The 26,711-nt window shown below is 33.1% G+C and overlaps 1 protein-coding gene across 1 annotated transcript in view; it reads right to left on the reverse strand.

The window, feature by feature from the left end:
• LOC144840780 (protein CLEC16A-like) overlaps positions 1-26,711 on the reverse strand; it is a 43,210-nt gene continuing 16,499 nt past the window's right edge. Inside the window, exons 18-23 of the mRNA XM_078696805.1 lie at positions 21,927-21,972; positions 21,433-21,541; positions 21,022-21,184; positions 20,390-20,564; positions 4,424-4,473; positions 1-4,238 (exon numbers count right to left, since the gene is read on the reverse strand). Coding sequence (XP_078552931.1) covers positions 3,166-4,238; positions 4,424-4,473; positions 20,390-20,564; positions 21,022-21,184; positions 21,433-21,541; positions 21,927-21,972 — 1,616 coding nt within the window. The 3' untranslated portion in view covers positions 1-3,165. The remainder of the gene's footprint in view (positions 4,239-4,423; positions 4,474-20,389; positions 20,565-21,021; positions 21,185-21,432; positions 21,542-21,926; positions 21,973-26,711) is intronic.

Genomic DNA, 26,711 nt, shown 5'->3' on the forward strand with positions numbered 1-26,711 from the left:
TTTGATACTCTATTACAGATACAAAATGCGATGGGCGCGTTTAAAATTGATTATTTCCGACACAAAATGTCGTGTGCGTGTCCATACCATGATAGACTATTACCGACACAAAATGTACGAGTGTTGAATCACTGATAATATATTACCGACACAAAATGCTGTGCGCGCGTTACAACTTTGAAATTATCAGCGAGACAAAATGTGGTACGCGCGTTCAATCATTGATGATAAAGGCATACCGACACAAATGCTGTGCGCGCGTTAAAATCTTGAAATTATCAGCGACACAAAATGTGGTACGCGCGTTCAATCACTGATGATAAAGGCATACCGACACAAAATGTAGTGCGCGCGTTACACTTGATTTAGCGACACAATGCGATATGCGTGTTCAAACACTGATGAGAATGGAACATCGGCCTTTGTACGCACATTCTATATGACTGCTGCAATGCTGTTTGATTTAATACCGTAATTCCCACGAGAGGACCATTTCCATGAAAACTGTCAAATCAATCTGAGTGAATATGCAAATATTATATTGACAGAAAGTCACTTGTCTAGAATGGAAAAAACCAATGCTTAGTTTATTTGATCAAAACTCATCGGTTTATTTTTAATACACTCGTATAATAGCAAATATTACATAGCATTTGCACACTTGCACTCAGTGTGATATATGAGTACATAGTAATAACATAATAACAGAGACAGTAGTAGGCCTCGCGGCAAAGATATTTTGGTGTTTTTTTATTTTTGATATTTCAGCCTTTAATGTCGGCCCAATGAATGTCTCTCATGAGAACTATAAATTCACATCTCAAAGGTGTTGATTCTAATTTGCTTAGTTAATTTATTATTAACAGTATTAACAGCAAAATGCAATAAATGATCTATCGTATGTTGTAATAAAAGATGTTGATCTTTTGTAAGTGTTTTACTGCAACATTAACCGTTTTATTTAAATAGGCCTACCGAATTTATTGGAATAAACGCCCCAGGGCGTTTATTGTTCAGGAGGGTTTTTAGTGGGCGTTTAATCGAAGGAGTCGTTTATACGGGGGAGGGGTTTTTTGGGTGTATACACAAATAAATATTCCCCAGATGTGAAAAAATACAACAATTAATATCTAGTAGTGTATCAATATGCTTGGTAAATTGTAGATCATGTTATTCAAAGAATTCTACTACCAATAGCAATTTTACGTTTATAAGGAAGTGTTTATTCGAGAGGGAAGGGGGATCATTTTATTAAACATGATTGGGGGGGGGGGGGGGCGCTATTATTCGAGGGGAGGGGGGGGGGAGTTTATTCAAATCTGGGTATTTATTCGAATAAATACGGTATATACTTAAAATAAATACTGTTTGAAATAATTATATATGTTCACTAATTTAATTAAATGTTAAAATGAATAAAAGAAAAACATAGCCTATTAAAAAAAACATGTTCTCCCTGCCATTCCTGTGGCACATCTATACAACCCGATCACACACACTAAAGTATATTATAAATATATACTACGTAGTGCAGGCCTCTCCCCAAAGGCCACTAAAGTCCTAAAAGTTGTCCATGTTTTGTACATCATTGTATCATTTGATGACATGGCCTACGAGAACTTAGGTAAGATTGATGTTTCAACATTATTTGATATATAAATATACAATCTTATTTATATTATTGAAATACACATTATGTCATCTGTACAGGTTTTTTATATTAATTTATCTACATACCATTATTGTACGGATATGGTATATTAATAATACAAAATAAGAATTTAATAAAACAAAATAATACCTTTTACTACATATAAAAATATTTGTGAGGAATTTTTAAATTGCAGTTTAACTATATTACAACTTCATTATAGTAAGCTTATGCTACATCATCTTCAACAGCACACTAATCAACCGATGTGGTATGGGTAAAATAGTTATATCAAATCAACTGGACTTAAGGGTCTTTCACACCTGTTCCGGCACGGTGAATCCAACGTCAATGTTTCGTTTTCACGACGCTCCACGCGGCTATGCGCCAATCGATATGAGCATAGTCACGTGAAAACGAAACACTGACGTTCAATTTTATATGCCGGACCAGATTTAATTATTGACAGTTCCATCTCTTCAATACAAAAACAAAACAAATGGCCTTTTCCTTTCCTCATTACCATTTTCTGTTCGTTAAATTCACCAAATCTACTTTCCTTTAAAGTCAACTTGAAAACACATCTTTTTCAGAGTTTTTATTGACCTTGCTTTATTCTCACCATGGAGTAATATTATTACTCCATGTTCTCACACAGCGCGCGCCTTTGATAAATGTATGAATTGGCGTTATTTACATCATAAATTTCTGTTATTATTACTACTTAAAATGTTAGTGGTTTCATAACCAATCCACTAACAATTGAGTAAGTCCATTTTATTCGATTCAACTATTTTACCTATACATCTATCTGGATGAATGACAACTTATAATGTGGTAGGTAAGAAAATAAAATGTCTGCACTTTTGTCTAAAATCCAATCACCACTATAAAGAATGCTTCCATGACTACCCCAGAGGTGGATCCAGGATTTCTGGTCTTTTCTCTCCATCTTGTGGTAGTAGGTTTTGATAAGGAACACCAGCTGAAAATACATTTTTGTTTGAATGCTTCTTATTTGAGAGAACATCATCCACATGAAAGTTAGTGAATGCGCATAAAAAAGGAATGTCATAACCAGGAAGAATAAACATCCACGATTTATAACATTAATGTACAGTATATAGTTTTCCTACTATTACTACATTCATCACATAATGATCACATAAGTGATAGAAAAGTTCATAATTGTGATTGTCAAAATGGTGGGGGGTTGTGGAGGAGGGTTGTAGTGAGGGAGGAGCATGCACACATAGTTCTACCCAGTTACCTCCTTAGATCCGCCCCTCTACAAATTATGAATGAAGTCTGGATAGTCATGGAAGATTGATAAATAGACATGCACAAATAAGCTATACTGGTTCATAGTAGTTCAAATAAGTGCACCTCAAATTCTCCTAATTTTCATGAGCGCAACATTGTTTAACTAAAAAGACTTTTAAAATGTGCTTGAGACCTACGATTACTAAGCAACGATTCATTAATACATGTAAAGATGTAAACTGAAATAGCAATCAGATGTAGGCTTCTTCACGCAAACCAGCTGCACACTCTGTTGTGGAATCAGATTGTTGTCCAGATTGTTGTTCTTGGTGTAATGAAACATTAAGTTGTTGCTGATCAATAGAGTCTTGATCTTGTTGTTGTGAAGAGGCAGGAAGATCAGTTCCTTCAATATCTTCATTATTGTCCTCAAGTTCAATATGCTTGTTATTTGATCCAATGTTTGTTTGTTCTTGTTGCTGATCAATAGTGTCTTGATCTTGTTGTTGTGAAGAGGGAGGAAGATGAGTTCCTTCAATATCTTCATTATTGTCCTCAAGTTCAATATGCTTGTTATTTGATCCAATGTTTGTATGTTCTTGTTCTGCTGATTCAAAATCATCTTTTTGGTCATGATTCTCAGAGTTTTCATTTGGAACTTGAGTTGCCAAATGTTCATTTTCCAAATGTTCAGTGTCAACATCCATTGAAACTGAACCAGTAGATTCAAATGGATCTTCTTCATACTCCTCTTGCAATGCTATCGGTACAGTCTCAGTAGACAGGGTGGTCATTTCGATAAAATGTGCTTCATCTGGTGTAGTGAGATCTTGTGCCATTTGTGTGAGTCTTGACAGAGATGCTGTGGCACTTCCAAGAGCTTGATCTTCACCAGGAACTACCTCTGCAGATGTAAGATTTAAGTGAATTCCTGGGGGAGATTTACCAAGTGGAATAGGAGAAGAATCACTATGAATCTCTCCACCAGGATGGCTTAAGCTTCTGACTCGAGCAGTCGAAGCTGGAGGGAGGATCCTAGGTGAACCGCTCTGTGATTCAACAGCAGCGTCAGTTATCAACGAAAGAGGTGGTGCTTGTGCTGGTGTCAGAGATGGTGGAGTGATATCTGTGTTTTGATGAATATGTAATTTTCTTGATGTTTCCACATGATTGTCTTCAACAAATGATGTGGTGGTGTAAGCAGATGGTGACATGGCATCTTGAGCTTCTTCAACCTCTGGAGAGCTATTTATTTTTGCTTTGGTTGATTTGACATGAGCTGGTGCCCCTGTCATTGCTACAGGCGGTGTTTTTCTATGAACGCCTAACAAAAGGTGCATAAAATTAACATGTTAGCAATGTGGGTGTAGTGCAACATTAAATAAACTGAACTCATGAAAAGAACATGTGCTATAAATGTTGTTTAGTAAAATAGGTGTGAACAGGTAATGTCATTAAAATGTTTTAATGATAAATGTTGATCAATGGATTGACAGTCTTATGACTTACTTGTGACATTATGATGGGAACCAGCTGATATCATTTCTTTTCCATCAGACCTACAAAGACAAGACATGGTGTTAGCATGATAGTCGTTTGACTGCTGTAAATTAACTGGAAGTTTCCTATGTTTTTTGGGTTCATTTTATTTTTCATTTCATTTATTTATTTATTCATGGTCAAACACAGTAAAATATGTACATGGTTTGAAATTATTTGTGTTTGTTCAAAGTTAAAAATTCACATAAAAATATAAAAATACAAATAAAACACATCATTTAACATACAGATAAAATACATAGTTTAAAATACCAAATACAAGCAAGATTAGTGTGTGTAAGGGTATAGCATAAAATAAACTGGTTGTGTAGTAGACTAATAAGTTGAACAACTGACTTCACTTAATACCAGGAATGGATTCAGGAATGTTTAAAATGGGAGTGTACTAACATAAAATATTAATAGCCTGTCAAAAATAGACTAAAAGTAGTTCCGCAATAATAAGCAATCAATATTTAGGTTGCATGTGCAGACATTATGCTGAAGGCTGTTTATTTTCACTAAATTGTTGACTCAACCATTAATATGTTACATAACCTTAGGTATAATATTAATCCCCATGTGAAATTATTATAAATATGATATTTCATTCTATAAATTTAAAAATTGAATAATTTTTATCCCAATAGCAAATACTAAATAGTACAGAAATGACCAAATCTAGGAATAAAACAATTTTAACATTTTTTTTACCACAATTAACACTTTAAATGTTAATTTTGGTAAAAAAATGTAAAAATTAATTAAATTAGTTTTAAAACACACTTATACGGCGCAAATTTCTATGATAAACTCATCAGTTGTGCTTTACATACAGTTATTATATTATAAACCAATCTACAAAATACAGCAATATTTTAGGATCTGAATTTGACTATAAAATATTATCGGATTGCAATAAACACATCGACCAATCAGGGAACTGCATTTCAGATCAGATACAACATCAAGGCTTTTCCAAGAAATTTAACAATGCAACACATACCTATAATTATGCATAATAAAAATATACTTGTATGGAAATACATGTAGTTTGTTCAGACCCACATTTTAACACATAAATCATCTTTCGACAGATATAGTATCATACAACAATATTATGCTGGACTGGGTGTGACTGGCGGAAAAATATAGACACGCACCACATAAAACACTAATAAATGAGTCTAAACAGATGTCATATATCAGAATTGTTGTGTGTGTCTGGACATTATATTATTTATTAACAATATTGCAAAACCACAATGTCTGTTTACACCGACATTTCAATACTGAACATGTCTGAACAGTGGCTTATATAACATACACCATGTGTAGATATCATACGATGTCTGATGATACACACATTTGGAAATATTAAACACATTTTTTACAAACAAACATATATTATTAAATATTCTGCTTTTATACAATTAAATATATCTATACACACGAGTGTATTAAACAGTTTAAAATGAATATTTAAAATATTAAATACTTCATTTCTAGAATGTTCTACAACATTTGATAAGTGAGTGAGCTTTATCATAATGTACAAATAATAATATCAGTTTCATTGAAAATGATATCGTTATCAGAATAGTGGCTAAATAAAGTTTGCGATCGATAGAAGGTCTTTACAACAACGGCTCAACAATGAATATTGATTGAGGGGAAAACCCAGGGTATTTCCGAACAAACGGATTGTAAATTGTAATAATAAAACTACTAATAGCCCTTTTTAACAAAACCATACTGATGGAATAACAGTGGAAAATCAGATTATAATATCAAAATATTAATCTTTAAATACCTTTTGTATAATATACATAATCTATATATTTATTTCCTCAAAAAAAAAAAATTAAATTATATAAATGAATACAAACTACATACAGAAGGAGGGCAGAGACAAACTGGGGAACAAGATCCTATTACCTAAAGCTCTGTCTACACTATAAAAGTACATACAGGAGGAGGGCAGAGACAAACTGAGGAACAAGATCCTATTACCTAAAGCTCTGTCTACACTATAAAAGTACACACAGGAGGAGGGCAGAGACAAACTACGGAATACGATCCTATTAACTAAAGCTCTGTCTACATTATTAAACTACATACAGGAGGAGGGCAGAGACAAACTGAGGAACAAGATCCTATTACCTAAAGCTCTGTCTACACTATAAAAGTACATACAGGAGGAGGGCAGAGACAAACTACGGAATACGATCCTATTAACTAAAGCTCTGTCTACATTATTAAACTACATACAGGAGGAGGGCAGAGACAAACTGAGGAACAAGATCCTATTACCTAAAGCTCTGTCTACACTATAAAAGTACATACAGGAGGAGGGCAGAGACAAACTACGGAATACGATCCTATTAACTAAAGCTCTGTCTACATTATTAAACTACATACAGGAGGAGGGCAGAGACAAACTGAGGAACAAGATCCTATTACCTAAAGCTCTGTCTACACTATAAAAGTACATACAGGAGGAGGGCAGAGACAAACTACGGAATACGATCCTATTAACTAAAGCTCTGTCTACATTATTAAACTACATACAGGAGGAGGGCAGAGACAAACTGAGGAACAAGATCCTATTACCTAAAGCTCTGTCTACACTATAAAAGTACATACAGGAGGAGGGCAGAGACAAACTACGGAATACGATCCTATTACCTAAAGCTCTGTCTACATTATTAAACTACATACAGGAGGAGGGCAGAGACAAACTGAGGAACAAGATCCTATTACCTAAAGCTCTGTCTACACTATAAAAGTACATACAGGAGGAGGGCAGAGACAAACTACGGAATACGATCCTATTAACTAAAGCTCTGTCTACATTATTAAACTACATACAGGAGGAGGGCAGAGACAAACTGAGGAACAAGATCCTATTACCTAAAGCTCTGTCTACACTATAAAAGTACATACAGGAGGAGGGCAGAGACAAACTGAGGAACAAGATCCTATTACCTAAAGCTCTGTCCACACTATTAAACTTTATATGACATTGACAGTATGGACATGAAAATGTCATATCACTACCATACTTGGGCACATCACATTTTTTTTTCAAACTAGTTTGATAGTGTAGACAGAATTTTAAAGGTTTTGACTGCCCACATAATACCATTGTCGAAAGGATCACGATAGTTGTGGCAAAACAACTACCCAGGATACCTATTATGAGGCTTTATTGAGGTTGGTATTGAGATGCTGTTTTATGCTATCATAGAAAATAGATCCAAAATTGTCAATGAATTATTCCATAGGTTAATTAAAATTAACCTATTAAAATTAATGAAAAACATAGGACATAAGGTGAACTTCATTTACATATTCTAAGGGCCATCAATTTATACAGACGAGCGGTAACGGTAATAAAAATATAGAATCTATGTTATTCCTTATTACCATTTACACAAAGCGCAGGGCGGACAGGCGGTTTTCCCGCTGAGGATAGATACAGGTTCTACGTGGGACAAGCTACACAGTTTTCCGCTTACTGTTACCGTTTTATTGTCTAAATTGGCGTTTAGGCCCTCTATTTTTAAATCCTGGTTCCGCTACTGGCTCTATAAACCAATTTATATCTCTATCTATTGGTGTTTATCTCTATTTGAAAAGCCAATAAATATTGGATAATGTGTTAATGGCTATTAATAACCTGATATGATACTATTGTTAATAATCACATGCTATCTTATATTGCCTTGTGTTTACTAATCTATACAAAGGTGTTTGCATGTTTGTTTCTCTCATATTTGTTACATTTGTTGCTTTTAAACTTTACAATATTGATTTTAAAATGGTACTCCTAAAGATGTATTGTCCCCCAAAAACATGAAAAAAGTAGATTAATTAAATCAGACTTTGAATATGTTATTTTGTAGTTTTAATAAAGTTAATCACTTCCGTAGAAAAAAAAAGAAAAAAAAAATGTTTTCACTTATAAAATAACATAATAAATGGATTCAACCAAAAATCCATTGGCTGGCAGACAATTTGACCCTTTTTTGCTTTAAATTACAGATTTTTTAGGTAAATAAATTTTGTTTAGATTCAATTTTTGGTCAAAGTGGATAACTATTATGTGACATTAAAATGGCATGTTCAACAAAAAAAATGTTAAAAATTATTTTTCTGGGGGACAATACATCTTTAATAGATAATGTTGTGCAATCATTAAATGTCTGTCTTCCTCAACAACCTCCACAAACAATTTCCAGATTAGGATGATAATAAAGTTTTTAGAATTGAATTGCACTCAAATTCATACATAACATTTTCTTTCCTTTGAAACAAGTCTTAAATCTGATTAAACATCAAACTACACAATTTTTATAGGTTATCGGTACAAAAGAAGTTTAGAATTACAGCAGCTGGACTAATATTAAATAACGCAATGTAAATCAGATCTAAGGCTGTGTTCACACTAGGGTAAAGAGTGCATAGAATGGAGTTAACTAATCTGAATCAATCAATTTCCCATGTGTAATTAATTAATGTAAAAATATAAAGCTGTATGTTAAGAAATCATTGCCTTTTATGATGTTAAATGAACCAGTATGCAGTTACAAAAACACAAACGAGTGTTTACAATTGAACATTTCTGTGACTTTTTAAAATTAAACCTCATGCCACATGAGTGAACGCAAATTTAGAAACTTACAATGTATTTATTTATAGAACCTAAATAATTTGTTTTCGATAATAATATACATGTATTTAATATGAAGTGTTTAAGTTAACAAACATTGTATCACAACAACAATGGAATACTATTATCATAAATAGAGACGTTGATTGGTAATGGTTGAGTGCAGGCTGCTCTGCCGAGTGTTACTTTCTCAGAAGTAGCTAATCACACTGAATAGCTGTAGGTCAATATGATTAACCAATTTAATATACAAGGTATTGAGCACTACAATCCTGATTATTAAACACACAATAGCTTCCTACATCCTATATTACTTCTATTCATAACTACAGAGTAATGAACAAATTACACAAGAAAACAAACATTTTCGTTTCTACAGAACTAAAGCGTTGCCAAACAACCAATCACATTCCGAGTATTAGGAATTTCCCGAATTCTACCAAGAGATTGTTTCTCTGCAACTGAAAAATTCCCAAACAAGCAATCGCATTTCTGTGTATCTACAAAATTCCAAACCGTTTCTCAGCAACTTAAATGAACACACTTTTATAATTTAATTATATTATGCACCTAAAATAGCCGCAGAATTACAAAATTGCAAAAAACAAAATGTACAAAAACTAGTCTTGCAGCTAGGTAATCTAGTTTAAATATTATAAAAAATGTCGTCATACAAAATTAACAAATCTTATAGGCTTACCAATGATGAAATTGTAATGATAAAAACATTAGAAAATAACTGCAGAATTACAAAATTGCAAAAAAAAAATTATACAAGAACTAGTCTTGCAGCTACAGTAGGTAATCTAGTTTACTATATCAAATTTCATCATACAAAATTTAAAAATGTTATAGGCTTAAGGATGAAGTTAATCAAATTGTAATGATAAAAAACATGATAAAATAACAAAAATGTGATAATAATGAAAATAATATGAAGATTTTATTCTGATGACATGACTATGATGAAATTATTGTGAATAAAAGTGAGGTTTACACCACAAAAGAGAGAAAAAAAATTTTTATTTTTAGGCCTCAAACATCGCAGTCATTCAATATAAATAAAACAATTACCAAAGTATATACAGCAATATAGCAATACTTTAATCAACTTTGTCACTAGATAATAATCAATTTATCTCATCATGAAATACATGGAAAATCTAGGGTCAATAATGAAGACTTCATTCAAAATAGTTTCTTGATTATGCTACTCTTATTATTTCTAATGCATCTGGCTCGAGTACAATTTACCATGCCTCATTGATTTTTCTCTGTAAGAATAATTTATAATTCATTTTTCGCAGAAATTCAGATTACTGTAATGCCAATCCATCGTGTACGTGGGCCGTAAAATTTAATAATTTTCGTTTCACTCGATAATTGTATGCAATATGTAATGTTATATAACAAGTATATAATGTAAAAATCTGGCATTCATATTCAGATATATAAAATGAATACATGAAGGAATGAATAAGAAAAGCATTAGCATCAACAGCTGTATATTGTATTATATTTAATATGAATAAATAAATAAATTATTAATTACATAATGAATGAATATATGACCAAAATAACAAAGTACAACCTGAACTATAGAATTAGCTTTCTAATATGCGATCGTTATCAAAATTATTCTACTTCAGTTACTGCAGTAACTACAATATGCAGTTTACAGTTCCTTTATCAAAATGTATTATATTATGTGTAAGCTTGTTTTCTAGTATTGCTTATTTTTACATCAGTGTCATCAAGCTAGTGTTTTTGCCATGTGTGCAATTTTTTTTCTTTTTACAAATATTAAGCTGAATTGCCATAGTACCTAAAGCTCTGTCTACACTATCAAACTTTATCTGTGATGTGCCCATATATGGACATAATGATGTCATATCACTACCATATTTGGGCACATTACTACCACTAGTTTGATATTAAATTGCTTAAATACTAAATATATTATGTCTATTGTATATATTTCTTTTTAAACTGTTAATCTCACTTTAAATGGGTTTATATGCGAGGTGTTTTAACTTGAACATCAATCAGGTTATAAGAAAACCTACCCTGACACATGAGAGCAACAAATGGGAAATAATTTGTGTTTAGTGTTTATTATATACATAGCTGACGTCACGATACCACATAACATGCCTTTTTTTTGCTACAGTATGCAATCCAGATTGCGGTCAAAGCCCTAGCAAGATTTGTGCTGGTTTCGGTACTGTAACCTTTCAAAACTTTGTATAATAATAATTTTTAGATTGATTTGCAATTACAAATATGAACTGAAGATTAAATATACTTCAAAGAAAAAGGGAGGAATGCGTAAGAGAATGAATGACGCATGTAATATTCAGTGCATGTGGTTATTTTTTATTTCTAAGTGTGCAATTGAAGCATTTTTACTCCATAGATTAAACCAAATCAGTATGAGCTGTAAAATATCAGCATCTGCTAGCACGCAAAATCTGCTGACGTCAGCAAATATCCAACAGACACACAAGTTCCAAGAAACTGCTCCTACTATCTGGCAAGTTGCCATGCCTGGATAACATCTATGAAAGGTCAGATCGTACTCAATTTATAAGAATCATTGATGTTGACTTTAACCAGTGATAGATTAAGATAAAAGTGATGAGCATAAATATGAATATCATTTACATGCTAGATTAAGTAGACTGGATTAATGAGACTAATTCTTATGTATTAAATACCCCTGGATGTCTAAGTATTGCACTCAGCATGTTGTTACTGCATGACTGTATACTGAAGGAGTTAATTATGTGACTAGCCACCCACTTTCTTGCACGGAATAGAGTGCTATTTCCAGCTGTCTAGCCTCCAGCATTGCGGGGTGAAAAAGCTCTCTTGAAAATCTCCCAATCAAATGACCCCTTGACCTCAGACCCACGAATGTGGTAAGCAGTATGAAGTCTTAATTTTCTTGGTCAGGGGTTTATATAGTGGTTTATCTTTTATTTTCCCAGTGCATAAAATACAAATTTCATCTTCAGTATGTTTCTCTCTCTCTCCAAAAACAAGCGGTATTTTTTATGTACAGCCTATAGTTTGGATAGCTTTATTTGTTTTTATTAACTCTAGGCCTATAGAACTATATTATTCATTAAACTAACAGGTTCTATTTTCAAGAAAACTATTGGAGCGTGAAAATTGGGCTTGACTGAACATTGTATAGTTTATAATAGACTTTGTGGAAAAGGCAATTTTAAATAGTATACAACAAAAGAAGATCGCCATTTTGGTGAACGAGTGGGTGGATTCAATCAATTCAATTTGTTCAAATGGAAATATATACAAAACTATTATGTCGATCATTTTCATTTTAGCATGGATTTGCATTGTACACATATCAACAAAAATGGCTTGCCACTTAAGTAGTTTTAATAGTAGGCCTAAATAAATATAAGCCATTGTAATCTGTTTCTCTTTAGTTTGTATTATCTATGATATGTTTTACTACTATGTCTGTGAAGTTGGTTACTAGTTCCTAGTTCCTAGTTCCTTATTCAAATTCAATTAAAGGGACATTCACAAATATTAAAAAAAAAACAGATTTTAATACGTAATAACTGTCTAATTGAGTTGATATTGCACCAACATGTTAGCCTTGACCTCCTCTACTTCTTCCGGTCAAAGTTTAATAACATTTTATGCATTTACGCCCTCTACGGCGAATAAGTAACTAGCTTTTACGAACGTTATAACACTTGACCTGCTTAATTTTTTCAAAATATTTTGGTATGAATCGATCACCCTTGACCTACTCTACCATTTGCCACTCCAGTTCCGCGAACTTTTTTGCGTCTACGCCCTCTACGGCGAATAAGTAACTGGCTTTACGAACGTTATAACACTTGACCTACTTAATGTTTTCAAAATATTTTGGTATGGATCGATCACCCTTGACCTACTTTACCATTTGCCACCCCAGTTCCGCGAACTTTTTTGCATCTTCGCCCTCTACGGCGAATAAGTAACTGGCTTTACGAACGTTATAACACTTGACCTGCTTAATTTTTTCAAAATATTTTGGTATGAATCGATCACCCTTGACCTACTCTACCTTTTGCCACTCCAGTTCCGCGAACTTTTTTGCGTCTACGCCCTCTACGGCGAATAAGTAACTGGCTTTACGAACGTTATAACACTTGACCTACTTAATTTTTTCAAAATGTTTTGGTATGGATCGATCAACCTTGACCTACTTTACCATTTGCCACCCCAGTTCCGCGAACTTTTTTGCATCTTCGCCCTCTACGGCGAATAAGTAACTGGCTTTACGAACGTTATAACACTTGACCTGCTTAATTTTTTCAAAATATTTTGGTATGAATCGATCACCCTTGACCTACTCTACCATTTGCCACTCCAGTTCCGCGAACTTTTTTGCGTCTACGCCCTCTACGGCGAATAAGTAACTGGCTTTACGAACGTTATAACACTTGACCTACTTAATTTTTTCAAAATGTTTTGGTATGGATCGATCAACCTTGACCTACTTTACCATTTGCCACCCCAGTTCCGCGAACTTTTTTGCATCTTCGCCCTCTACGGCGAATAAGTAACTGGCTTTACGAACGTTATAACACTTGACCTACTTAATTTTTTCAAAATGTTTTGGTATGGATCGATCAACCTTGACCTACTTTACCATTTGCCACCCCAGTTCCGCAAACTTTTTTGCATCTTCGCCCTCTACGGCGAATAAGTAACTGGCTTTACGAACGTTATAACACTTGACTTACTTAATTTTTTTTAAATAGTTTGGTATGAATCGATCACCCTTGACCTACTCTACCATTTGTTTTTTGCGTCTACGCCCTCTACGGCGAATAAGTAACTGGCTTTTACGAACGTTATAACACTTGACCTACTTAATTTTTTCCAAATAGTTTTTGCATCGACGCCCTCTACGGCGAATAATTAATTTGTTATGGGTAGATGACCCTTGACTTCTTTACCATTTGCCAAACTAGTTCCGCGAACTTTTACCTATGTCCTTTTACGGCGAATTCATTTTAGTTTTGTTTTGACTTGTTACGATTCTAGAAGATAATTTCTGAAGCAAACACAAATACAACAGTTTGGTTAAAAACGATAACCACAAGTTATTTATTCCGTTTTATTCATTAACACTTTTCAACACAAGTAGAACATGACTACCTGAAATTAAAACAGCATTTAAAGTAGGCTCTATCGTAGTATATAAACTAAGAACTAATAAATAACTTCTTACGTCAACATGTGACGACACACTGCATAGTCATTCAATACCACCCCACTTCAATAAACAGTTGCAATCGATCCCAATGTAATATCTTTTTAAACTTGCTTACAGTACCCATTTTATAAAAGCGCACAAACCAAATCTGAACTGACGGTTTTGTTAAATGTCATTACAGCAACTGTTACTTAAAAACAGTTTACACTACCTTATAACAGCAAAATTAACATATTATTCATTAATACTGTTACCGTTAATATTAAAAAGCGCACAATATTCATTGAGTGATAATAGTCGTTTAAACACAATATACAGTAATATTTTTAAAACTATATTTGTAGTACCCGTCTATACCTCACAAACTAAACAATTGGGTGAAATAGTGTTTGAAAAACGGTTTAGGCTTATAGACTTTATAACAACAAAATTAACATATTGTGAAATATGCCTTAACCTTTAATGTGAAACATATTCATTAATAATCCTTTATTAATTAACAATTAAAAAGCGCACATTCCCTGGGTGATGAAAGCTGTTTTAAAAACAATACAATAATTGTAATGTAACGAATGTAATGTTGAACTGTAAGTAGCTGAAATAATTTTTTATTTAACAATTTAAATATGCCTATTACTACTCTTTCATAACTTATATAACATTATACAATAATTTCTTTCAAAACTGTCAAAAGCAATTTTTTTTTCCCATTGCATTTTGTTTCCTAGGTAATATGATGTAGGAAGATAATTGTATCTAAATGTTAAGCATCACATTAAGTTGTTTAAATGGTGTTCTTACGCATATCGTTTATGGCATAAATGTCTATTATTATAAAATCTATAAATTACTAAATGTTTTACCACTGTAGACCTAGAATGTTTGAACAAATCTCTGAATTAAAAATCACCCACATAGGCCTACAATGACATCATCTTACAGTACCCATCTATAAGCGCACAAAAAAAACAAAGCTGAACTAATGTTTTTTTTTTTCAAATGTCATTACAGCAACTGTTACTTAAAAACAGTTTACACTACCTTATAACAGCAAAATTAACATATTCATTAATACTGTTACTGTTAATATTAAAAAGCGCACAATATTCATTGAGTGATAATAGTCGTTTAAACACAATATACAGTAATATTTTTAAAACTATATTTGTAGTACCCGTCTATATCTCACAAACTAAACAATTGGGTGAAATAGGCACTAATGTGGATTTTTTAAATTTCATGATATCAACTGTTACCTGAAACATATTCATTAATAATCCTTTATTAATTAACAATTCAAGCGCACATTAGTCCTTGAGTGATAATAGTCGTTTTAAACACAATACAAACAATATTTTTAAAACTATATTTTCTACAGTACCCGTCTATAGCGCACAAAAATAAATGTTGAAATAATGTTTTTAAAAAATACCTGAAAACGGTTTAGGCTAATAGACTTTATAATATCAAAATTAAGATATTCATTAATAATCCTTTAACCATTAATATTGCCAATTAAAAAGCACATATTCTTCCATGAGGTATAAAAGTTGTAAAGAGAATACAACAATTTTGATCGAAAGTAATTTTTTTAACTAAGTTGTTTTACCTAATACATTACCCATTATAGTGTACAAAGAAAACAATTATGTGAAATAATGTTATTCATACCAAATTAATTTGAAAACATTAAGTAGGTCAAGTGTTATAACGTTCGTAAAAGCCAGTTACTTATTCGCCGTAGAAGGCGTAGACGCAAAAAAGTTCGCGGAACTGGGGTGGCAAATGGTAGAGTAGGTCAAGGGTGATCGATTCATACCAAAATATTTTGAAAAAATTAAGTAGGTCAAGTGTTATAACGTTCGTAAAGCCAGTTACTTATTCGCCGTAGAGGGCGTAGATGCAAAAAAGTTCGCGGAACTGGGGTGGCAAATGGTAAAGTAGGTCAAGGGTGATCGATTAATACCAAAATATTTTGAAAAAAATATATAGGTCAAGTGTTATAACGTTCGTAAAAGCCAGTTACTTATTCGCCGTTGAGGGCGTAGACGCAAAAAAGTTCGCGGAACTGGGGTGGAAAATGATAGAAAAGGTCAAGGGTGATCGATCTATACCAAAATATTTTGAAAAAATTAAGTAGGTCAAGTGTTATAACGTTCGTAAAGCCAGTTACTTATTCGTCGTAGAGGGCGTAGATGCCAAAAAGTTCGCGGAACTGGGGTGGCAAATGGTAAAGTAGGTCAAGGGTGATCGATTCATACCAAAACATTTTGAAAAAATTAAGTAGGTCAGGTGTTAAAACGTTTGTAAAGCCAGTTACTTATTCGCCGTAGAGGGCGTAGACGCAAAAAAGTTCGCGGAACTGGGGTAGCAATTGGTAGAGTAGGTCAAGGGTGATCGATCCATACCAAAATATTTTGAAAAAATTAAGTAGGTCAAGTGTTATAACGTTCGTAAAGCCAGTTACTTATTCGCCGTAGAGGGCGTAGACGCAAAAAAGTTCGCGGAACTGGGGTGGCAAATGGAAGAGTAGGTCAAGGGTGATCGATCCATAGCAAAATATTTTGAAAAAAGGAAGTAGGTCAAGTATTATAACGTTCGTAAAAGCTAGTTACTTATTCGCCGTAGAGGGTGTAAATGCATAAAATGTTATTGAACTTTGACCGGAAGAAGTAGAGGAGGTTAAGGCTAACATGTTGATGCAATAACAAATCAGTTAGACAGTTATTACGTATTAAAATCTGTTTTTAAAAATATTTGTGACTGTCCCTTTAATTGAATTTGAATAAGGAACTAGGAACTAGGAACTAGTAACCAACTTCACAGACATTTTACTACTACCCAGGGACTTGTTTTAACCAGAACAACACCAATCAGGTTGGTTGCCTATATCTTTAACGCCCATACCAGGGTAATTAATACACAAAGTTATATAAAAAAAGATAAGTTCCAAGAAAGTGAAAAACTACCCTGGAGTAAGAAATGAGACACTTGAGTATCCATGTATTAGATCTGATAGGAACAGGTTATAGGGCAACAAATGGTGAATAACAACTGATTTGGGCTTACTGTTAGATCTGATAGGAACAGGTTATAGGGCAACAAATGCTTTGGGCTTACAGTTGAACAGAGTCGGCTCTACTTCCAACGAGTTTCATTATCTGGAACATACTTTTAAATTATCTAAATAAGGCAATTGATTATAAAATAATGTTTGACTTTCAGGGCAGTGGCAAATGCAGAGGCCTGAGACCCTGGTTTGTTTGCCAGTCAGTGTCCCAATATTCTAATACTTTTGTGCTTATTTATTCTTAAGCTCCATTCCCACTATCATTTCTTTTCTTCCATCTTCCAAAGGGACTTGTATTATAGACTTATTATTCATCTTATAAAAAAGCTATCAACCAGGGTTCATAAAAAGTGTGTCTTTATCAAAAAAATATGTAGCATTAAGTTCACCTAAGTAGGCCATCATACTAAGCATTATTTATTTATTGCTTTAATGCTTAATTTTTGTTGAAATGAACAAAAGAAATCAATTTTAGAAATAAATCTTCTCTGCTCTGAGCAAGTGAATTATGCAAATGTTGTCCTTTATTTTACAGATTTAAAACAAGAAATATTTTATTTTAGTCCAATAGAACTTAATTTAGAAAAAATGTAAATTATTTTATAATTTTATTACTCTAAAAATCATTGTTGTGAAAAATCATATTGTACGGAAAATATTGCAATGCAACATGCAATCATTAACAATTATTTTGCGTATTTATTGGACCAGGTTTCTAATAATTGTTATATTTCCCCTATAATTTATAATGGAATATTCCATTGCCTTGAAAATGTCAAATTTACTAATAAATTGGTTGTTTCTTGGAATAGTTATAACAGAAATACATATATTTTAAATGATCATGACAATACCTGAATACCTACTGCTATCTGTCTAGTTATAATGGCATTAGTGCACAATCTTTTGGGGCTTTCAACTGTTCACATGCTGGGTTACTTAACACGATTGCCTAAATAAATAGAGGCAACTCTCTCAATACCGGACTCTCTGAAAACCGAAAGCTCTTCAAATACCAGACTTTTCTTGAGAGTCCAAAAGGTCCCAAATTTCTATTTACTATTAAAAACACATTCTGAATACCAGAAAACCGGAAAACATAACATATTGACCAGCCCAAAAGGGTCTGGTATTGGGAGTGTTGACTGTATTATCATTCATGTGACTTATCACCATCACCTATTGCCCCAATAACAATTGGGCCGACTCTGGATCAGCAACTGATAAGTGTACTGTATACAATATAATGCTTGTAATTATGTATCAACAGTAAAATACATGTTGTACTGGGATGTACGCATTCAATGTTCGCTATCATCTCATAATGCTTGGTATAAAACAGTAAGAACAGTCGGCGCGATCCACATCCCACTCCCGTATACAAATGTAACCTTATCTTTTATCACTGCTAGTGCTACATTACTCAAGTCATTTTCTTTTAACCAATCACGATCCATAAAAAAAATGCTGAGCCGATTTAAAAATGCATACAATTTAAAAGTTGAACCTTGAATCTCTCTAATCTATTTAATAGCTTGTTCTGAGAACTAATCGCGATAACAGCAATCAGCCACTTCAGAAATCGAGCAATCATCGATAATCGTGTAAAAGTACGGTTCTTTCGTCATAAAAACGTTAATAGTTGTTTAAAACCATTAACCTTTTTTTAGAAATATATTTAAAATACCAAATATGGACAAATATTGACGCAATTTCTGAGCAATCGTAAATTTCTATATTGACTTCTAAGTATGCTGCTTGACAAATAAAACGTTCACATTGTCTCATTCTATAGTATTCTTTAGAAAGAGTAATATTATACGAACAATTTAAATTATTTCTGAGAAGTGATTAAAAAACGAAACATGGACATAATCTTAAAGTACAGTGACTCAAGATAATAAGGGTCATTATTAATAATTTTCCAAGTAATATTTTCCATGATATATGACATTAATTTAATTTCTTGGTATTCATGGTAGAAATTGCCAAACCACCAAACTGAATTTGCCTCAAATTAATTAAAACCCAATGTTGACTTGATGATGTAAACATTTTTTTTTCAGGAAAAACCTACCAAACGAATGCTGTCAGTTTTGTACGAGGCTTAAGCTCTGTCTACACTATCAAACTTGTTTGAAAAAAAAAAGTGTGATGTGCCTTAATATGGTAGTGATATGACATCATCATGTCCATATATGGGCACATCACATATTTTTGACACATAAAGTTTGATAGTGTAGACAGAGCTTTAGGTTGAACTGATGGATTTTAACTCAAGACCCTTGATTTTTTTCAATGTAAGCAAAGAAATCATCAAACTATCATGAAATTAAATACATGCAATATTTTTTATAAACATATCTTAATTCTTCTTACTTTTAAGATTTTATTCAGATAATTTCTTATTTTATTTAGAATTTAAATGTGATTAAGTCATTGTTATTCACAGTCTTGTAGAAATACATATTGAAAATCTGTAATAACATGTCATATTGGCATTGGTTCAAGTAAGCTGTCTAGTGAATTCCTCTGCACTGTTTTTAATATACTAAACACAAATTCTGTGCGTTGGCAACCGAGCAATGACCAAGTGTACAATGTCTGACAACGTCTGCAAACTTTTAAATGGATTTGTATTACTCGACACTAGCACAATGGCCAGGACAATGATATAGATAAATTGATTAAACTTTTTAGGAACGATGCCTCTTATGAAACCAATTTCCTGTCTAATTTCTAGAACACCTTGATCGGTGGTGGAAGAGGCGTGGCGTAAACAAAGAGGGCACTAATCGCACATGGAGGAGAAAACTAAACAAAGAAACAACGTGGGGATTTAATTGCTCATGGCAGTTTATGTAACTGACTGACAAACAATTGGTGGCAGCAAACAAATATAAACCAAACTAGAATAATTTGAGTAGAATAAGATTATCAACTTACATTGCTGTGGAGGTGGTGGATGGATCTAATTTACGAGTTGCACCAGCAGGAACTGCCATCCCAGGTCTTGATGAAAAGGCAGCAGAGAATGACCCACCAACTGGAGAGGCTGGAGGTGGAATTTCCAACAGCAACGCCAAACGCTCCATCTTCATCTGACGTACTTTCTGACGACCTGGAAGAAGGATGTTTATTTAATAATGCTGTTTGGATCTCTAAAATGCTGGTCACCAGTTTCCTCCCAATATAGAAATCAAGTCCAACAAATTAAGAAAAGTACTGAATTATTGATATACTATAAGATGTAATTAATCTACTAAAATACAAAAAAGTCAAATAAAATGGTATTTTTACAAAATATAGCCTTTGATTGCTCTATGTTTTTAATGGTTAGGCCTAACCTACCACTACTACACAAGTGTTTATTTTATGTGTAATTTTCTTACACCAGTTGGAGCCAATTTACTCCAGCAAATCTGGCTGGTGAAACCTGCTTTAGGAAAACACTGGGTCACTGAACATCTGATCTGAATTTTCAACACCAATGATGACAACATTTACTACATTCTAATCCTTTTTATGTCATTGTACCATTTTTTCCAGAAATGATGGGAAAAGTTTGTTAACTGTACCTTTTAGAAGTCGTTGCTTAGCTGCCATACACCTTATATGGTCATCAAAAATAAACCTTGCAGCCAATAAGGGGAAGGGTTTGGCGTGGCTACTTATCAATCGTTTGTGAATCGTAACATGCAGTGATCGACTATCATCCTTGTCGCCTTGAACTTCGACATCCTAAAATAATTAATTATATTTTAATTTATAATTTAATTATAATGTTGGGTATAATGATGACAGATGGCAATTATTGAACAGTCATGAAAAGGTAATAATAAAGATAACGTAACACTTTGTCAATTATCGTCCATTTCATTTACCGATGCGAAAGCTCCCAAATATAAATGATTTAATACAAATTTGGGGTTCCTCCCAAAATCTCAACGCTACTCAAGTTCAACTTAACATCATCATACAGTACTAACCTGAAGTGGTCCCACAAACTTTACCACACCCCATCCAAGTCTCTTAACATCAGGTTCAACTAAAATCACTTGGTAACTATCCATAACAAGGAAACGCCGCTGCCTCTGACTAAAATCGAAATAAAACCAACAATTACAGGTATGTCTTTGAATCTTTTATAGGATTGTGGTGCTGAGTCATTTTTATGTACAATAGCAACTTTAAGATGATATGTCTGTGGTAGCATGAAGATGTCTGTGGTAGCATGAAGATGTCTGTTGTAGGGGGGGATGATGCCTGTGGTAGGGTGATGATGTCTGTTGTAGCGGTGATGTTGTCTGTTGTAGGGGTGATGTTGTCTGTTGTATGGGTGATGATGGTAGAGATGGTAGATGTGGTAATAGTAATGTGATGGTGACAATAAACTGTACTATGGTGGTGGTTACAATGGTGGTGGATGGTGACAGTATTGTATTGGAATGTTTATTGCAATCCCCGTAGCATTACAACTTACCCTTTATCTTTAGGTAATACAGAGCAAGCTATTAGATCACTATTATCTGCAAATGAAAAAAAAAAGATAAATGTTCAAGGGAATCGGTGAATAAGACATAAGTCAACTTATGTCATGTCAAGTAATGCCATCCCCTCACCCTGACAATCCTCTCTTTTTCTGTACACTGTACGTGTCTACTGGTATAACTATAATTTGTTTAATCATTTATGCCTTTTTGGTGGGGATAAGAGGGGGGTGGTGGATCACACTGTTTATTAGATTAAAACTAACTAAAAATAAAATTAATTAGATTCAAACAAAATAAAATCATAAGTTATTGCAGTACAAAAAAATATAGTAACTGCAGTAACTGCAGTAGAATAATTTTGACATGATCCCTTATTGTAAATCTTTACAGGATTACAACACTCTCTCTTTAAACATTCATGCATTTTCATTCCTAATACAGTTACAGCATTAGATTGAATAATAAAACATGTTTTCTTTTATTACATAATTAAAATTTATAAATTCGAAGAATTGTAAACTATTAATAATTTATGGTTACAGCCTCATGGCTATTAGGGGAAAAAATGAGACAAATAATTATAATATATTTATAATAGATTGTAATTTCTTGGAAAATCATAGTTTGTAATGTAAATGACGAATATAGCCAGTTTCTATTGGGATTGAAACAATCAGTTTTATTGATTTTACAAATGAAAATTGATTATTAAATATTCAACATTTTCTACGAAATTATTCAATTATTTAAATTTCAAGAAGATATCATATTTTTAGCAATAATATTCAGAAACCTTTTTTTTACAAAAATGTCAGATTTCAATGAAAAGGAAAATAATAGTGTACAGTACAATATTTTTAAAAATTAAATCATAGTATTACTAGTTTTATAATACTGTAGTATGAAGGAATCAAACTACAGTAGAAATTAAAATGTCACTTGAATAGGGTTGGCCATGTTACATATTTTCACATGTCAAAGTGTCTCTTAATAAGGGTGTTAAAACTGTTCCTTGTTCAGATCAGAAAATGTCCCCATAAGTGGTTGGCTGTTGTGTTATAACATAATATGGGTTGGCCATGTTAAAACATAAATTTTCATATGTCAAAGTGTCCCTTATAATAGGGTTTTTACCTGACTAGGGGTTGGGCATGAAAACCTATTGTTCCTTGTTTAGTTCACAAGAAAATGTCCCCTCAAGGGGTTGGCCATAGTGTTATAACATATAAATTCCCACCATATCTTTAAAAAAAAGTGTCTATTGTTTGAATAGGTCAGTTTAAAAGGAGATACAGTACTGTATCTATGAAATATAAGATTGAATTTTAACATTCAATTTAAGCACAAGTTATGCATATTGTGCTTGCCTTCCAATCCCAAGGTCCGGGGTTCAATCCTGACCTAGTGCCAAGGTTGTAAATCTACTGCTTAAGCCTCAAAATGACTTAGTTTATATTAAGCACGTAAAATTATTAAATAGTTTATCTATCCTGTAATTGGCGAGTTACTCGCTGTTGGATGCGTATAAAATAAATAAAATAAATTGCCTTTGTGTAATCAGTACATGACAGGGCTGACATAGTTGACCTTAATGGCCGACGCCCCTATCTCAAACATACAACAATTATGTTTTCTTTGTCATGTTTATCTATACTGTTATCTCTGAATTAAATTAATGGTATAATAAATAGTTACAATCCTCTGTGTAAACAAGTCCTTTAATGATTAATGGTTGACAATCAAATTACAAAAATTAAAATGATAAGTATTACTAATTTTGAGATTGAGATCAAAATAATTAGTTTTTCTTATAAATTGATATAAATTCTAAGAGAATTCTTTTAGAATTTGCAGAAAGAATAATACTGTCCAGCCACTGACAAACATTTGTTTTGTTTAATGTTAAATCTTGTTAATTTTCACTGACCATATTACATATTTTCACTGACCATATAACAATTTTCACTGACCATATTACATATTTTCACTGACCATATAACAATTTTCATTGACCATAACATTTTTCACTGACCATATAATATTTATCATGTTAGATTAAACCTGTAAATGTCACTGTTCATTTGAAATGGAAAAAATAAAGTTAAAAATAATATAATTTAATTTTAACACTTTTTTTATTGGTTGGCCAACTTGATTATTTGAAGCACACACAACTGTTTTAACTTTCAATTACATTTTCAGGAAATCCTATTTGTCGACAGTTTTAATTTTTAATTTTTTCCTTTAATCTAGCTCTATTAAATTAAATATCATTTTGACACTCAATGACAATGAGATATTTTTAGCTACTGCAATCAAGGTTATTTTTCAGAGAATTTATTAGATTTTTATCTACCACAATAGTGTCTCAACTCAATTCCATGAAATCCAGATTTGGACAATGAATATTTTATGAACAATAGCTGATTCTATCCTGTTTTGATTCTTAAAGGAAACCAATGTCGCACAAGGTCCTCCAGAAGTCTTTCCGGGCCGCCGCAGGGCCAGCTAAAATACACCAATATTTAAACAAAAAGAGAGAACATTAAAAGGACTGATACAGTTCACATGGCAATAACAATTAAAGGAAATTATACTAACTGTAGTATTTAGCTTTTTATTAATGTAACTATTGTAATGTAAAAACCTCTGCAGAGACAGAGGTTCGTATTTATGTGAAATTTAATTAACACAGGTTTGTGTTTATCGATGTGTACAGGGTATTGTGAACATGATATTCTTTTTTTAAGCATTTTGATTTTGAATTACTGTTGAAATATTAAAATTGAAATTATAATATTTTATTTATACTGGCCAACCTCTTCAGTCAAAGACTGGTCTCCCAGAGGGCCCAGTAATGACTGTGGCTGTGATGTACTAATACACCGGGATAACCCCCTATGCATCTTGAAAGAATGATGTACTAGGTTCTTTAAAGTGCAAATAAGATAGATGTGTACACAGTAGTTCTCATCCGAGAAGATAAAGTATAGTTACAGTTTTAAAATAATAAATAAAATATATACTACAACAAACATAACAATATAATATGTATATCAAAAAAGAATTGTGAGCTCTAGATTGCCTCCCTTTAAATATTTTGTTTGTAATTACCAAGAACATATTACTAGCTTAAAGTTACACAATGAACAGGTAATGACACACAGCTATAATGAAGCTGTCATTTAGAAATGATTAATAATTGACTCACTGCATGTTTCAATGAAACTATATAATTGAAAATAATAACAGCTCATAATAAATGGACATTTGTCATGTCATTCCATTATTAAATTAACATTGACAATGATTTATAATATATTGAGAATATAAAATTAGAAAAGAGAAATTCAATGTAATTTAAACGTTTTTCAGAATTTAAAGGATGTTGATTTAAAACTACCCTTGATATAAACTCACTTTTTATATATTCCCCCTCCCTACCCTTGATATATTCCCCTCCCCACATTTGATATATTCCCCTTCCTACCCTTGATATATTCCCTCCTCACCCTAAACATATTCCCTCATCACCCTTGATATAGGCACCCCTCCCTACCCTTGATATATTCCCCTCCCTACTCTTGATACGTCTCCCTCTATACCCTCGATATATTCCCTCCTCACCCTTGATATAGGCACCCCTCCCCACCCATGATATATTCCCCCTCCCCACCCTTGATATACGGTATTCCCTCCCCACCCTTGATATACGGTATTCCTCTCCCCACCCTTGATATATTATCCCTGCCCACCCTTGATATATTACCCCTCCCCACCCTTGTTATATGCCTCTCTACACCCTTGATATACTCCCCCTCCCCACCCTTGATTTCTTCCATCCTTGACATAGCCCACAATTGATACATTCCCCTCCCCACCCTTGATTATAACTCCATCCATAAAATAGCCTACAATTGATGCAAGCCCTTACTCTTGGTAAGCTCACCCATGATAGTAACCTAACCTTGATAAGCTCACCCACACCTCACCCCTCGCAAAATATAGAGGAATGATCATCATGCCTCATGCTGACCCGTAAGTTCAGTTCTTAAAACAAAGAGAGTCAAGTTTATAAACGAAGTAAATTGAGATAATTCTCTACTCAACACAACTTCTCCAAGATTATTTGAGAAGTTTTTTGTGCTATGGAAAGATTGGATGACATGCATGTGTACTTGGATTTGAGCACGTTTGCGGATTACCCGTAACTCTACTTAAAATTTACTCAACATCTTCCTGGAAGTGCCTAATCAATATTGCAACCTAAATCTGACAATGACCAAGTAATGAGCATTCAATATGCCTATAAATATCAGCGGAAATGGTTTAAAATACATAAAACACATTATTACAAAACATGATGAATCAAGCTTTTTGTTGCATTCTATGAAACATTTATTATTAAGGGGACACTTTCCTATGAAACAGACAGATGGCCAATATTTTCTTTTCTTTGTTTATATTTCAAACGCACAAACTCGCCAATTACAGGATGGATAAACTATATTTTATAATTTATCGTGCTTATAAACTAAGGCTTAGGGAGTGGAGTCGTGAGTTACAACCCTGGCACTAGGTCAGGATTGAATCTCGGCACAAGGTCAGAATTGAACGCCGGACCTTAGGATTGGAAGGCAAGCACATTCACCACCAAGCTACAGTTCCACTACATTTTAACACTAGTCAACCCCTATAGGAGACACTCCTATAAAAGGGACACTTTGTTCGGTCCCAAAAACATCTCTTTTATAGGGATTTTATAGTGAATTAGA

The sequence above is a fragment of the Antedon bifida genome, chromosome 4 (genome assembly GCF_963402885.1).
Source record: "Antedon bifida chromosome 4, ecAntBifi1.1, whole genome shotgun sequence".
In the NCBI taxonomy this organism is placed as follows: domain Eukaryota; kingdom Metazoa; phylum Echinodermata; class Crinoidea; order Comatulida; family Antedonidae; genus Antedon; species Antedon bifida.